At 45.9% G+C, this 15,266-nt stretch overlaps 1 protein-coding gene across 1 annotated transcript in view; it reads left to right on the forward strand.

Moving 5' to 3' along the window:
• DNAH14 (dynein axonemal heavy chain 14) overlaps window positions 1-15,266 on the forward strand; it is a 182,140-nt gene that overhangs the window by 143,542 nt on the left and 23,332 nt on the right. Inside the window, exons 63-70 of the mRNA XM_053913105.1 lie at window positions 362-502; window positions 1,808-2,023; window positions 6,123-6,353; window positions 6,630-6,751; window positions 8,561-8,805; window positions 10,583-11,004; window positions 11,085-11,283; window positions 14,075-14,290. Coding sequence (XP_053769080.1) covers window positions 362-502; window positions 1,808-2,023; window positions 6,123-6,353; window positions 6,630-6,751; window positions 8,561-8,805; window positions 10,583-11,004; window positions 11,085-11,283; window positions 14,075-14,290 — 1,792 coding nt within the window. The remainder of the gene's footprint in view (window positions 1-361; window positions 503-1,807; window positions 2,024-6,122; window positions 6,354-6,629; window positions 6,752-8,560; window positions 8,806-10,582; window positions 11,005-11,084; window positions 11,284-14,074; window positions 14,291-15,266) is intronic.

The raw sequence follows: 15,266 nt of genomic DNA on the forward strand, positions 1-15,266 counted from the left end.
GCCAAAATTGTTAAGTCTGGGGATTTCATTTGAAATTTCTATGTTCTGTTGAAAATTCAGAAGCTCTGGCAAACCCTGGGCTCACTTGGCCAGAATAAGATCTAAGCCTACTTCAGGCATTCGTGTTACCTGCCTGGCCTCAGAGGCGTTTCTCGCAAACTCAGATACAAGAAGTGTCGGACAGGATGTGAAGATGATGTGGTTACACACTGTATTTCTATAAATAAAAATGAGTGCTTGAGGCAAAATGAGAGTATGGTATGTCTCAATAATAAATTGATTGTCAAAGGGGGGGGAATCAGGGCAACTGTAATAGCATAATCAATAAAATATAATTAAAATAAATTGATTTGTCTTTAAGGTTGAAGAACACCTGCTGTTTTTGCAGGCAACCTACCAAGATGTTGTTGCTGAAAAAGAAGTGTTAGCGAGTCGAAGGAAGCTGGCCACCAGGCGCCTGCAGTGCGCCTCTGTCTTACTGACCGCTCTGCAGGACGAGAAGGCAGGGCTTCCTTTCGTCTCATATCCCCCTCATTCTCTTCTGACGGGCCTGACAAACCCCGAGATGCTGTTTTCACGGAAGGCTGTATGTGTACACACAGACACACACACACATCGCCTAAAACAACCTCACTCTCCATTTGCTTGTTGAGATCAGTGGACACTCCTATTCAGATACAAATAAGGGATCCTGGCCGGGTAGAATGGAAAGAGCGGCAACAGACCACGAAGTTCAGGAGCTGCGTTCGCTTGTGTCTGAGGCGCAGCACACCTCTGTCTGTGAGGCCGGAGCAGGCCTGCTGTGAGTGTGCCCGAGTGCTCTTTCCCCGCACGAGGGCAGCCCGAGCTGAAAGGCTGCAGCTGTCTCCAGGAAGGAGACAGAAACTTAGGCTTTGTTCTGTCCACCTTCTGACCTCTCTTATTATTTCTCTTCTAATCCATCCTCCTCCTCTATGCTCTTAATCCCTCGGGAGCCGAGCAGAACCTTGGTTCATTCATACCTCACCTACCTCAAAGGATGGTACAGAATCCTCCAGATAATTTTAATGTAGTTTGTTTAAATAGATGCTTATCAGGGAAGACTCCCTCAGGGCAGGAAGAAGGAGGTTATGAAACTAGACAATCAGAGGGAGATTACATCCCTCAAAAGCGGTAGATGGCCTGGAGAACCAAGTGTGTGTTGAGAGGCAGTAGAACATCGGCACTGCCCCGGATTCAGAGCTTCCAGAAGGCAGGGCTCCTGATGGGCAGGCCTCACTGTTGCCCAGGTCAGCACAGACGTGGCTGTGGGAGGAGGCCATGCGGCTCAGGTCCAGCTGCCCCTCGGAAGCTTTGCGAACTTGAACAAGTCGCTTAACTTCTCCAGGCTTCAGCTTGCTTGTCTTAAAATGAAGTCGGGGGCTTTTTTTACGTAACAGGGTATTGAAAGAGTCAAGTGAGATTTTCCAAGTGAAGTGTCAGGTAAGTGAGGGTTTAATAAATATTGACAACTGTTGTTGAGCATCATTAATAATGCACTGTAGTGAATTTATATTTTTAAAATTATCCTGCTTTGTCACAGAAGAATTGGAAACGGCTATGAATCTTAGCATATATGACATTTAACAAATCCATGAACAGGACTCATGTTCCCCTCAAAAGCATTTTTTTAAACTTCACCCAATATTTATTATTACAACTACAGCATGACAAGAGTAATAGAAACAGCAAAGACAGATCCCACGTGGAGACTGTTCATGTCCAAAATGTCTCAAAAGGGTATATAGCATAGCAAATATCAGTCACTCGTTTTTATTTTAACCTTTAGACCCGATGGCAAGAAACAATCCATCGAATAGACCGCAGGCTGGAGGGAGTTGTGGGCGACGTCCTGGTCTCGGCGGCCTGCCTTGTCTACAGCGGGGTCCTGACAGCGGAGTTCCGCCAGCTGGTCGTGGAGAGATGGGAGGGCCTCTGCGCGGAGCACGGCATTCCTCTGTCTTCCAGCTTTTCTTTAGTTGAAGTCATGGCCCAAAAACAGGAGGTAGTAATAGGTTTCCATTCTCCTGATTTGGATTTTATGCGTGTGTGCATTTTTGGGGGGCTTGGATCTTTTCCCCAAATTATTTTGATAAATGAAAATACTGAAGTCTGTTCCAGGCCTTAAATTTTTTTTTTTAATTTTAGTTCTAATGCCTCAATTAGTTACATTTCCTGTTTCTCATCCCCTGGGTGAAAGTCACAAAAGTATCCTTTTTCTCATCCCAATTCTACTACCCTGTCGAATAAATATAGTTTCTGGGCCAGTTTCTGTCCCTGAAACTCCTTTCATTAATAAACTGGTGAACTTACTGAATCACAGGTAATGTTCTTAGAAACGGCCAAAATATAGACCTCACGTTTATTAATTTATCAATAAATATTTATTGCCTATCTATGTAAGTTCTTTGCTGATGTTGAGAGAATAAAAAAGAAATGAACCTTTTCTTTTATCCCCAGAGAGTAATTTTAGATTGTTTCCCCTGCTGATAACTCAAGTTAAACTAACCATACAACCTATAAAGTCTCAGAAGCAAATACTGGCTTCTTGTTTTCATAATGCTAATAATAAATTTAAAACCAAATAAATCAATAGTTACATTAGATGTCAGTGGACTAAATGGTCCAGTTAAAAGGCTGAGATTATGAGACTATATAAAAATGTAAAGCAAAATACAAAGAAATCATGTTCTTTAGAAAGTACAGACCTAAAACATAAAGTTTGACCATAGAAAAGGGGAGGAAATTTACCATAGACTATCTTGAAAAAAGATAGAATTTAAGGCAAAAAGCGCTCACTGAAATTGTGTGACCTTATGTTACAGTACAGTAAGAATTGCTTTAACTCTCCAAGCTATGTTAATAATTCTAAATGCGTTCGTACCTAGTAACACGACCTCAAATTATATAAAGCAAACCTTTACAGAACTACAGATAAAAGTGGACAAATCTGCATTCATAGTGAAAGACCTTAACACCCTTCTTTCTGGAACTCATAGAAGAAGAACACAAAAGTCAGTGAAAATGGGGAAGATTGGAACAGCATGAGGAGCAGATCGATAGCAGGCACCCCCGGGACACTGCAGGGCACGCACTCTGCCGTGCCCAAACTGACCGTGTAATGGACCACAAAGCCAAAGGACTTAAATTGTATGATCAAAATGCAACTAGCTAGAAGCCAATAACTAAAAGTTTCTTTGAAAACCCTGCTATTCCTGGACACTAGGAAAATACCCCTAAACTAATCACAGGTCAAAGTCGAAACCAGGGTTGGAGAAAGCAAGCTCCGGTGGAAGTTCTTCCTTCATGATTGAAACACCACAGAGGGCCATCCACTCCTCCACCTGTGTTTAACCTGGACCAGAGGCCCAGGCGGTGCAGGAAGGCAAGAGAAAGAGATCAGACTGGAAAAGAAACAAAAAATAGAAATTTTTGAAGGTGATAGGTATGTGCCTAGAAAATCAAAGAGAAATATATAGATATATCATGAGCATTAATAAAAATTTAGCAAAGTTTCTGGATTAAAGTCAATATGCAAAAACCAACTGCATTTCTCGGCACCAGCAACAAAATATGGTTCACCATGGTTTTAGGTAACATACATTTAGCATCACAATGCATTATCAGACTTCTGGCCAAGATGGAGGCGTAAGTAGACACACCGTGCCCCCTCGCACAATCAAAAGGAGGACAACAATTTAAAAACAAAAAAAACAACTGACAGAAAATCGAACTGTATGGGAGTCTGACAACCAAGAAGATAAAGAAGAAACACTCACCCAGACCGGTAGGAGGGGCGGAGACTGGCAGCCGGGCAGAGAGGACTCCCGGCAACGCTGCAGCTGGCAGACCCAGTGAGGTGGCGGATTGTGGAGCAGGGTGGGCAAAGCTGCAGCTGGCTGCCGAGGCAGCAACTGGTGGACTGGGTGACAGTCCATGCAACCCAGAGTTCCAGCGCAGGGAAATAAAGCCTCAGACCTCTGATTGAAAACACCCATGGGGGTTGAGGCAGCAGCAGGAGAAACAGCCTTACAGGAGAGGTCGCTGGAGAGACCCACGGGGGCCTAGAGTGTGCACAAGCCCACCCACTCAGGAACCAGCACTAGAGGGGCCCAGTTTGATTGTGGGTAGAGGAGGGAGTGACTGAAATCCGGCAGAGAGTGGAGCAAGTGCCATGGCTCCCTCTTGGCCCCTCCCCCACGCACAGCATCACAGCGCAGCGACCAGCGTTACCCCTCCCTGGTCAACACCTAAGGCTCCGCCCCTTAAAGTAACAGACGTGCCAAGACAAAAAAAAAAAAAAAAGGCCCAAATGACAGAACACTTCAAAGCTCCAGAAAAAATACAACTAAGCGAGGAAGAGATAGCCAACCTATCAGATGCACAGTTCAAAACACTGGTTATCAAGATGCTCACAGAATTGGTTGAATTTGTTCAAAAAACAGATGAAAAAATGAAGCCTATGCTAAGAGAAACAAAGGAAAATGTACAGGGAACCAATAGTGATGAGAAGGAAACTGGGACTCAAATCAATGGTGTGGACCAGAAGGAAGAAACAAACATCCAACCAGAAAAGAATGAAGAAACAAGAACTTGGAAAAATGAGGAGAGGCTTAGGAGCCTCCAGGACACCTTGAAACGTTCCAACATCCGAATTATAGGGGTGCCAGAAGGAGAAGAGGAAGAACAAAAAATTGAAAACTTATTTGAACAAATAATGGAGAACTTCCCTAATCTGACAAAGGAAATAGACTTCCGGGAAATCCAGGAAGCTCAGAGAGTCCCAAAGAAGCTGGACCCAAGGAGGAACACACCAACACACATCATAATTACATTACCCAGGATTAAACAGAAGGAGAGAACCTTAGAAGCAGCAAGAGATAAGGACACAGTTACCTACAAAGGAGTTCCCATAAGACTGTCAGCTGATTTCTCAAAAGAGACCTTACATGGGGGGAGGGGTGGGGAGAAAATGCAGACAACTGTAATCGAACAACAATAAAGTAATTAAAAAAAAATCTTACAGGCAAGAAGGGGCTGGCAAGAAGTATTCCAAGTCATGAAAGGCAAGCACCTACATCCAAGATTGCTCTATCCAGCAAAGCTATCATTTAGAATGCAAGGGCAGATAAAGTGCTTCTCAGATAAGGTCAAGTTCAAGGAGTTCGTCATCACCAAGCCCTTATTATATGAAATGTTAAAGGGACTTATCTAAGAAAAAGAAGATAAAAAATATGAACAGTAAAAATGACAGCAAACTCACAGTTATTAACAACCACACCTAAAAAAAAAAAAAAAAAAGCAAACTAAGCAAACAACTAGAACAGGAACAGAACCACAGAAATGGAGATCACATGGAGGGTTATCAGAGGGAAGTGGGAGGGGGAGAGAGGGGGAAATGGTACAGAGAATAAGTAGTATAAATGGTAGGTAGAAAATAGGGGGAGGGTAAGAATAGTGTAGGAAATTTAGAAGCCAAAGAGCTTATATGTATGACCCATGGACATGAACTGTAGGGGAGGAATGTGGGAGGGACAGGGTGTGCAGGATGGAGTGGGGGGGTGGAATGGGACAACTGTAATAGCATAATCAACAAAATATTTTTAAAAATATATGAATTATCAGAAAGTTGTATAAAACTTACAGAAATAAAGCTATAAAATATTTTTGAGATAAATTTTAAGAATCCTAAACAAATGAAGAGTTATACCGTGTTCATGTGTCGGAACACTCAATATTTTAAAGTTGACTATTTTTTCCAAATTGATCTATAGATCCTTATCAGCAGGGGATACAGTCCCAGACCCCCAGTGAACGCCTGAAACCACAGATGGTACCGGGCCCTGTAATACTGGGGGTTTTCCTGTGTAATGACACCTTTTCGCTGAAAGGAGGCCATCCACGGCTTCTCTGAATGGCCAGCATCGCTACTCTCACACCTGGGGGCCATTATTAAGTCGAGTGAGGGTGGCTTGAACGCAAGCACCTGGGTACCATGAGTCCATCTGGGCTACTGAGCCGCTGATGGGCGGGTACAGCCTGTGGGTACCGACGACGTGCAGAAGTTCACCAAAACGGTGAACACGTGAGTGATTTCATTCCAGATCCGCCGATGGCACCATCAGGGGCTGCCGCTCGGCCAGTATCTGACAGAGAACGCCATCTTGATCAAGAATGGCCTGCAGTGGCCGCTGCTCATTGACCCCCACAAGCAGGCGTACAGCTGGATCCGTCAGATGGAAGGCCCGAGGCTCCAGGAGCTCTCCGCTGAGGACGGCAGCTCCATCAAAAAAATCGAGCAAGCCATGAGATCAGGAGGCAGCGTCCTCTTGCAGGTACCTGTACGCAACGGCCGGGTTCCCCAACTCCGCCCAGTGGACACCCACGCTGTGGGCACTGAGCACAGAGGCTGGGAGATTTACGTAAGTGACGGGCACCTTTGTCCGTGGGAGACAGAGACAGAGGGTGAGATGGCAGCGGCCAGCCCTCAGGTCCTCCTGGCTCCGTTGTCCACGTAGTAACAAGATTTACAATGTTTTAAAAGCTGTATCTTTTCAGCTTGTCTGCTTTTCGTAAGGTGAATTTTTTATTCATGTCTGTTGGTTTTTCAGAATCTCCCTGAAACATTAGCTCCAGGTTTAAAGGCGATTTTGAAGAAGGCTATCTATCAGAAAAGAGGAAAACATTTCATTCGGGTTGATGATTCTGAGATTGAATATAATTCCAAATTTAGGTAATGTCATAGTGAAAGCGAGACAAATGTTTGTATTTTTTTTTTGAGACAATAATGTTGAAAGGTCTGTGTTTCAGTCCTGATAAGCGTCCCATGGAGGAAAAAGGGAGGTTGTGTTTCGAATGTTCCTTTTATTTTCATGTTTCCAGTTTTTGTGTCTTATTCATTACTCTGCAGAACAGAGAAAGGAGTCTTATTTATAAGTCGTTGCACACCGGTAGTTTTCAAACGGTGCCTGATGAGACCCGTGGGCTCCACAGAGAGTTTCAGGAACTGCGGGGAGGGTGGCCAGCAGAAGCCTGGCCCTGCACGAGCCAGAGGGGTTGGATTTGATCTGTTCGCCTAGCATTGCATTTGGACAGGAAAAGCTTCTGCTTCCATTACAAAAATCCATATTTTATATGTAGAAGAAAAAGAGAGATTTTTGTCTACGCGGTTAAAACCATTGTATCCTGTTCCAGGCAGTAAGGGGCCTCAGGAATTCTGCTGCTGCCAGGCAGCTTCACAAAGCACAGTTGTAGAGTCAAACTGAACCACAAAAATATAATTCCCGGGGGATAAGACATTGGAGTTGTAGGGCACGTGCATTCTCTCCTTCAATTCATAAATCCAAAGGCTGCTAGGTAAGCAAGTAACCAGCAAGGAGAACTAGAAGATGATTTAAACGGTCCCTAGCCTGGTGCGTTTCTCAGGGGCTCAGGCAGACTGGCCAATTACCACGTGGTTCTGATTCTCAAACCTGCCGGCAGCTGGGTCCTCTCCCTTGAGCTGGGCTGCCAAATTCTTGCTCCTTTAGAATTCTCTCCTCCAGCCTCCTTCCGAAATATGTTCTGCGGAACAACATTTCTAAGGATTTGATAGATGTCACTCACAAAAGGGGATCCAGTTCTTTTTTTAAAAGCTCTGAGGTAAACAAAGTTAAACAAGATTCTTTCCCATCAGGACTTAAAACTTCTTTATGTTGTGAACCCTCTCCAGAAGAGAGCGTTCTGCGGAACACAGCTGGGGAAACGCCGTGTGAGCCTGCTCTGTCCTTCTCTCCGAGGACTAGGTGCTTGGTGAAGCCACAGCTCTAGAAATGCGGAGGAGGTGGCCTCTTCCCGGGGTGACAGCCTGGCCCCCATGTGTGATTGGGGGTTTAAGGGAGTGGGGGCCCCTGTGTAGGAGGGCAGACAGGCAACAGGTCCCCCTTGGTCACTTTCTGGCCCTGTGTCATGGGCAATGTGTCCAACCTCCCTAAGTCTCCACTCCACCCTGTATGACAAGGAAGGAGGGTCGTCTCTGCTGCGTTGGGTTGCAGTGGCCACTCAACAAGACGCAGCGTCTGACTGCCCCGGACCACTGGCACCGCCGTCTCTCACATTTTACCCCGGCCCCCAGCTTCCTTCTTGCCCACGCCCCCCTCTGCACAGGCTGCTCTCACGCCGGCAGCCAGAACAGTCCTGGTCAAAACAAGTCACGTCTCTCCTCTCCTCGAGTCCCTCCACTGGCTTCCTTCTCGGGTGCAAACCATGATTTTTACCCTGACCCGGCAGCAGGTCAGAACTCCTAATATTTACCCTTTGTCTTTCCTCTGTCCTTACGCTTTGACCAGACGTCATGTGGACATCATGCACGGCTGTGTTTTAAGGTCATGAATAGCAAGTGTATTCACATGGCATAAACCGAGATCCTCCCCGTGTATCAGGCTGGATAACTAAAAATTAACCTTATTTCCTTCTAGGAGAAATAGTGTTCCATTATTAAGTAAATGTTTACTTTCTTCCTCTATATATCCTTTGACTAAGGCATGCCTTTCTCACGTTTCAGGTTGTACATCTCCACAGAAATAGACAACCCGAGTTTTCCTCCATCCGTTCATAACTTTGTTACCATGATCAACTTCACGGTCACGTTCCAAGGTTTGCAGGACCAACTGTTATCCACTGTGGTGACTCACGAAGTTCCCCACTTGGAAAACCAGCGTTTCCAATTACTGGAGAGCATTTCCCTCGACGCTACGACTCTTGAAGAACTGGAGGAAAAAACGCTGAACTTGCTTCAGAGCACGCAAGGTGAGTCAAGCTACGTGGTGATGCTGGGGGACCTCGGCGTGTGCCTTTGTGCAGGGCACAGAGCAGGTTTGAGTTCTGTGCTGCATTGGCAACACAACTACCAAGTCTCAATGTTCACCAAATAGCCGATTAATGTAGGTGAACCACCCTGTTCCTAAAATTAAAACACTGAGAATTTTGATGTTCCTCAGTGCCTGCCTCTGCTTTGTGTCGTGGGTCCCTTGCCACCATAAAGTCAGGGTAAGTTGCAAGAAAAATCTTGGAGAGGCTGGTTCGTTTCCTCCTTGCCCTGTGCCTGTCCTTCGGGCACCTGACATCCGTTCTGTGTATCAAGTTAGATTACAGAGACCGAAAGGCTAAGTTTTCCCCAAGGACTAATAACTATAGAAGGACACAATCCAGCAACTTATATGCATCCCGTTAAAATGGGATGTTTATTAAAGTGGCGGCAGAAATTACATTCCTCTTCAACACAGGAAATGTCTAAGAAACCACAGTCTTTAAATGGAAACAATATAATTTCTGAACAACTCAACAACTAAATAAAAAGCATTACAAATATATCTGCCCTTCAGAGGGGTTCTGAAGGCCCAATTTCCACATGGTGGAGGGTGTCCCTCCCCTGCCAGTAAGCACCGTGATACCAGCTGGCGTCCTTCCCTTCGGCTCGGTTTGGGCACTCTCCACCTGAGATGGCGTCCGAGTCCGCAGGGTAGGTGTTGTGTTCTGCGAGACGGCTCCCTGCCCCCACCACTTCAGATGCCAGCCGCAAGCCCAAGTTGTCACCTGGGCTTTTAACAGATTGGTGACAGGCTGGAAGTCTGAACCCCTCCTTAGGTTGATTGCTTAGAAACCCATCCGCCCTAGATTGCTGGTTTATTATAAAGAGCATAACACAAGAACAGCCAAATGCAAGGAACTCGTAGGGCAAAGTCTAGGGAGAGGGAGCAGAGCCCCCTGGCTCCCGCCAGTGCACCAGCCTTCCCAAATCCGTGTTCACCGACCCAGCCGCCCGCCGACACTGTCCTTCGGGAGCTTTGTGGAGCCCAGGTTAATGAAATCACTGACCATTGGTGAGTGTTCAACCCCCGGCCCCTCTCCCCTTCCCAGAAATCAGGGCACCCTATTCGTGAGATGAGAAATCCATTTTGTTGATCACTATCAATTTCGTTTGTTTAAAAACCAGAATCCTGTAGAAAATAGCGGAGTGCCTCAGCTGAAATAGCGGTACACTTGTTCTTTTCTGGGCGTTTTATGTTCGTTGTCTGTGTGTATAGTGGGTCACCGTGGAAATGTGTTCCTCGTGATGGAATGACTACTTACCATCTGCATGCAACAGAGAGAGACCCCACAGTCACTGCAGTGAGAGAGGGAAGAGAAGGGGGGTCGGGAGAGCGACGTGTATGATGTTAATCGAATTTACCATAACGTGACTTACCTTCACTTAAGACAGGGCTGTCACACTCACTTTCACCGGGGGCCACATCAGCCTTGCGGTCGCCTTCAAAGGGCTGAATGTAATTTTCGGACTGTATAAATGTAACTACTCCTTAACTAGGGGCCAGGAGCTCTACATTCGGCCCTTTGGAGGCAACTGCGAGGCTGATGTGGCCCCCACCCCCTGCCCATGAAAATGAATTTGACACCCCTGACTTAAGAGCTCACCTCCAGAACAAAACCGACAAAAAGCCGACAGTAAACACTTTTACACAAAGAGTGTGGAGACTGCCATTTAACATTGCAATGGTTCTTGAAATCCATCTTTGTTTGCTTTTAGGATGTGTATTAGATAACGAGGAGATTATAGACCTCTTAAGGCAATCCAAAATCACTTCAAATGAAATTTCAAAGCGCATCAAGGCAACCAAAAAAGCAGAAAGTGAAATTCAAGCGACACGCAAAACCTACCTCCCGATTGCTACCCGAGGCGCCCTGCTCTACTTCGTGGTGGCCAGCCTCACGCACCTCGGGCACATGTACCAGTTCTCCCTCGACTGGTTTCGGCAGGTGTTCATCTCCTCCGTCGTCTCCCAGAGCAAAGAACAGGAAGAACACAGCTTGAAAAGGGAGAAAATGCATCTGAAAAGAGCTCAGGAAGGTATGAAACTCTCCAAAGAACCGAAGTTAAAACACAAGAAAAATCCCTTAGAGAAGCATCTTAAAAATTCTGTGGATGTGTTGACGACAAATATTTTGAAGGTGAGACATTCTTTAAATGGGAGCTTTGTGAACTTAATTCATTCTATCTGGGCTTACGAAACGGTTGTTTCTCCCCACAGGTGGTCACTTCAGCCCTGTTTAATCAACATAAACTTTGCTTTGCCTTTCTGCTCTGCACCACGATCATGCGGAACAACGCTACTGAAAGCCTACCCCAGGACGACTTCGGGGTGCTCTCGGAGAAAGAGTGGAGCATCTTCTTATACTCGGGCATATTGGTGAACAGTAAAGGTGTGATGCCCCAGCCTAGACTTGACAGTAAGTAAAAGCAGTTCCTCTGGATTTAGGAAAAATACATCCCCCTGAAAAACACTGAAAGATTTCTGCGGTGCTCCAAGGCAATGCTTTTGTATTTATTAAACCAAAAGCAGCTTGAGTTCAAGTCTCATTCATCACTGTGTCCCCTACACTGTTGGACATATAATTGGGGTTCAATAATTTTTGAATGAATGAATAAATGACAGCTGCTATAATTATTATAATCCTAATCTACATGATTATGGAGGCTGAGTAGTCCCAAGGTCTGTCATCTGTAAGCTGGAGCCCCCAGAGAGCTAGAGGTGTGAGTCAGCAAGAGCCCCCAGACCCAAGAGCCAGAGACGCTGCCACCGCCGCCGTGGTGAGTCCTGGGTCTACAGAGCTGAGACTCAGGAGAAGGCGAGGCTCAAGGGAAGGGAGCGGTGTTGCCCTTTCTCAGTCTGTGTTCCAGCTGGGCCCTTGGCAGATTGGATTTTGCCCACCCAAGTTGGGAAGGGTGACCTTCAATTCAACTGCTGATCAGCCCCCAGGATCATGTGAGCCAATTCCTGCAGTAAATCTCCTCGGAGAGATCAACATGTATCCACTTAGTTCTGTTTCCCGGGAGAACCCACGTCTAGTCACCGCAAACAAGTCCAGAGAGTACATATAACAGGAAGTGCAAAGGGAATCGATGGATATGTGGTTAATTACCAGAAAAGGCGGTGAGATGCAAAGGCAGTAAGAAACAGAAGGAGGGACACGAAAGCGGTAAGACATACAGAACACAACGAAGTGGCAGTAGTAAGCCCTTCCCCATCCGTCATTAACATAGCGGGTTAAACTCCCTGACCGACAGAGGTAACCAGAATACAGCTCTGTGCTCTGGACCGGAGACTGACTTCAGCTTTAAAGACACCTAGGCCAGAAGCGAAAGGGTGGGGAAAGCTCCTAAGCAAACAGTAGCTGAAAGAGAGTAGAAGTGGATAAACTGACATTAGAAAAAAATGGATTTGAAATCAAAAGCTGTTCCAAGAAACAGAGAAGGACGTTATATAATAACAGAAGGGTCGATTCATTAAGAAGATGCATTGTTAATTTTTACGCACCAACCCTCAGCACTCCTGATTATGGGAAGCAAGCGCTGACCGGCCTCAGGGGAGAGACGGCAGCAACAATGTAATGGTAAGAGACTTCAATATCCTACTTCCCGTTTTCTCGGGTAACTCGGCTATGAAAAACGTCCGAGATTTTACTGCCTATGCTTTCTCCCATGGTTTTCATGGTTTCGAGTCTAACACTGAAGTCTTTAATTCATTTTGAGTTTATTCTTGTGTGTGGTACAGTTTCGTTTGCTTAGCACACACCCCTTTAATATTCCCAGCACTGTTTGTTGAGCAGGCTGCCTTCACCCCTTCGAATGTTCTGTCTCCTCTGTCGAATGTGACTTGACTGTAAAGGCGTGGGTTTATTTCTGGGTTCTCGGTTCTGCTCCATTGATCTAAATGGCCCGTGTACATTTGAAAAGAATGTGTGTTCTGCTGTTTCGGACTGAACTGCTCTGAAGGCATCACCTAAATCCATCTGATGGAGTGTGTCGTTCAAGGCCGCCGTCTCCTGGTTGATTTCCTGTCTGGGAGATCTGTCCATCGATGCCACTGGGGCATTAAATCTCCTACTGTGGCTCTATTACTGTCGGTCTCTCCCTGTACGTCCATCAAGATTTGGGTCACATGCTTAGGTGCTCCCCTGTTGGGCACATAATGTTCATAAGGGCAATAGCCTCTTGTTGGATTGCTCCCTTTATCATTACTTAGTGTCCTGCTTTGTCTCTTACAAATAGCCTTGGTTTTAAAGACTATTTTTTCAGATACAAGTGTTGCTACCCCAGGGTTTTTTTCCTTTCCATTTGCATGAAATCTCTTTATCCATCCCTTTCCTTTTAGCCTGTGTGTGCCTTTGTTCTGAGGTGGATCTCTTGTAGACAGCAGACACACGGGAGCTCCCTTATAGGTAATCAACTGTCTCTCACGTGCACTCTTAAGATTCCCTCGTCATTAATCTTTGCTGTGTTGATTAGGATGTGTCTTGGAGTGGGCCTCTTTGTGTCCATCTTGTTTAGGGCTCTCTGTGCTTCCTGGACTCATGTGTCTTTTCCCTTCTCCAGGTTAGGGAAGTTTTCTGTCATTATTTCTTCAAATAGCTCTCGATCCCTTGCTGTCTCCCTCTTCTCCTCCTGGTGTTCCTGCAATGCAGATGTTGTTACGCTTCATGTTGTCCCAAAACGCCCATTGATGGATAAGTGGAGGAATCAAATGTAGTGCGTACCCACTGGAATAGCATTCAGCCTTAACGAAGGGAATCCTGTGACATGCCGCGTCATGGATGAGACGAGGACATTACGCTAAGTGAAACGGGCCAGTGACAAGGCAGATACTGTGTGGTCCCACTGCCACGAGGTGGCGAAAGTGAAATTGATAAGAACAAAAAGCGGAGTGGTGATTACCAGGGGCTGGCGGAGGGGAAAAGGGTTGTTTAATGTGTACGGAGCCTCCGTGTTGCAGAAAAAGTTCTAAATATCTGTTTCACAACAACATGAATATACGTAACACTTCTGAACCGTACCCTTAACATGGTTACAATGGTAAATTTCCTGCTTTTACCACAATACAGAAATCGCCCTTCATATAACTAATTGTTACACAAGACAGCTTTTCCTCAACAGCAGATGTTTACTGAGCATCTGCTTTGCGATGCAGAAGGACAGGTGAGGGCCAGCTCTCCAACGGGCTCGCTCCCCCTTCCCCACTAGGCTTGTACAAGAAGCACAGGAGTGGGCACCTCCAGTGGCTCTCGGGCCCCAGGTGGAAGCAGTGCCAGCACGCCAGCAGCCGGCTGGAGCCCTTCGCCCTGCTGTGCGAGTCCCTGCTGTCCAACGCGCCGCAGTGGGACGCTTTCAGAAGCAGCGAGGCTGTCTACGTTCTGATGAGCACACCCTTCCCTTCAGAAAACGCTTTGCAGGAGGCAGGTAGGAAATCACGGGGGGGGGGAAGTGAGCAAGCATCCAGTGTTTCCATCTAAGTCCATTGCGTCTATGTCTGTGTAAGATGGTCCAGTTATAAGTGGAGTTCAATATCCTGTATCGTGAAAAATTGAGGAGGAGCGATACCATGTTGCTGGACATCTTGCGTTCTCTAACCCTCGTGACAGTCGTGTGAGATGGTCGCCCTGAATGTCATTGCTGACGAAGACCCTGATGGAAGTCGAGGCTTCCGCAGGGAAGCCCCCCGACTCCTTTCCTCAGACCGCACGAGCTTTGCTCCTGAATCTGAACAGGCCTACAAATACAACAGATGTGTGTTTTATGGGACAGGTGTTTTATTTTTATATAAGCAGGTATGTTTTTTTAAATTACATAGGAAACAGAACTTTAAATGATTTGCTATTTTTAGCATATTATTTCCTTTTTTCTCCCCCCGCCCCACTTTGAACTCTCCTCCTCGCTTCCCCTGCCACTCCCACCCACATCGCCCCAGTTTGGGACACACCTAGTTTGCTCCCGCCCACAGTCTTCTCCGTTTTTCTGCCAGATTTCTGCCACAGTCTCCAACTGTGTTTCCGGTTACGCTGTTGCGATAAACGGACATCGCGACACGTATCTCCTCTGCTTTTGTATACTTTTTCTATGGTAATAGTTTCTGCCAGGAGGCTTTCTTTTTTTAAAGTCCACAATAATTTCTACTCCCGCCAGCAATCTATGTGCGCCCTTTTCCAGGAGGAGCGGTGACGTTTTTAACTGTCGCCAATCTGAAAAGCTTCAAGTGCTCTGATCTGACTTTCCCTATTAGCTAAAAAAATACCTTTTCAGGTGTTTGTTGACCATTCGGAGTTGCCTATTCATGTACGTAGCCCAGTTTTCTACTGATTGTTTATCTCTTTTTTTGTCCGTTTGTAAGAATCCTATCAGTCTAAGAGATGATTAACTTTTTGTCTTGTTAAAAAAT

This window comes from Desmodus rotundus, chromosome 10 (assembly GCF_022682495.2).
Source record: "Desmodus rotundus isolate HL8 chromosome 10, HLdesRot8A.1, whole genome shotgun sequence".
NCBI classification, from domain to species: Eukaryota; Metazoa; Chordata; class Mammalia; order Chiroptera; family Phyllostomidae; genus Desmodus; species Desmodus rotundus.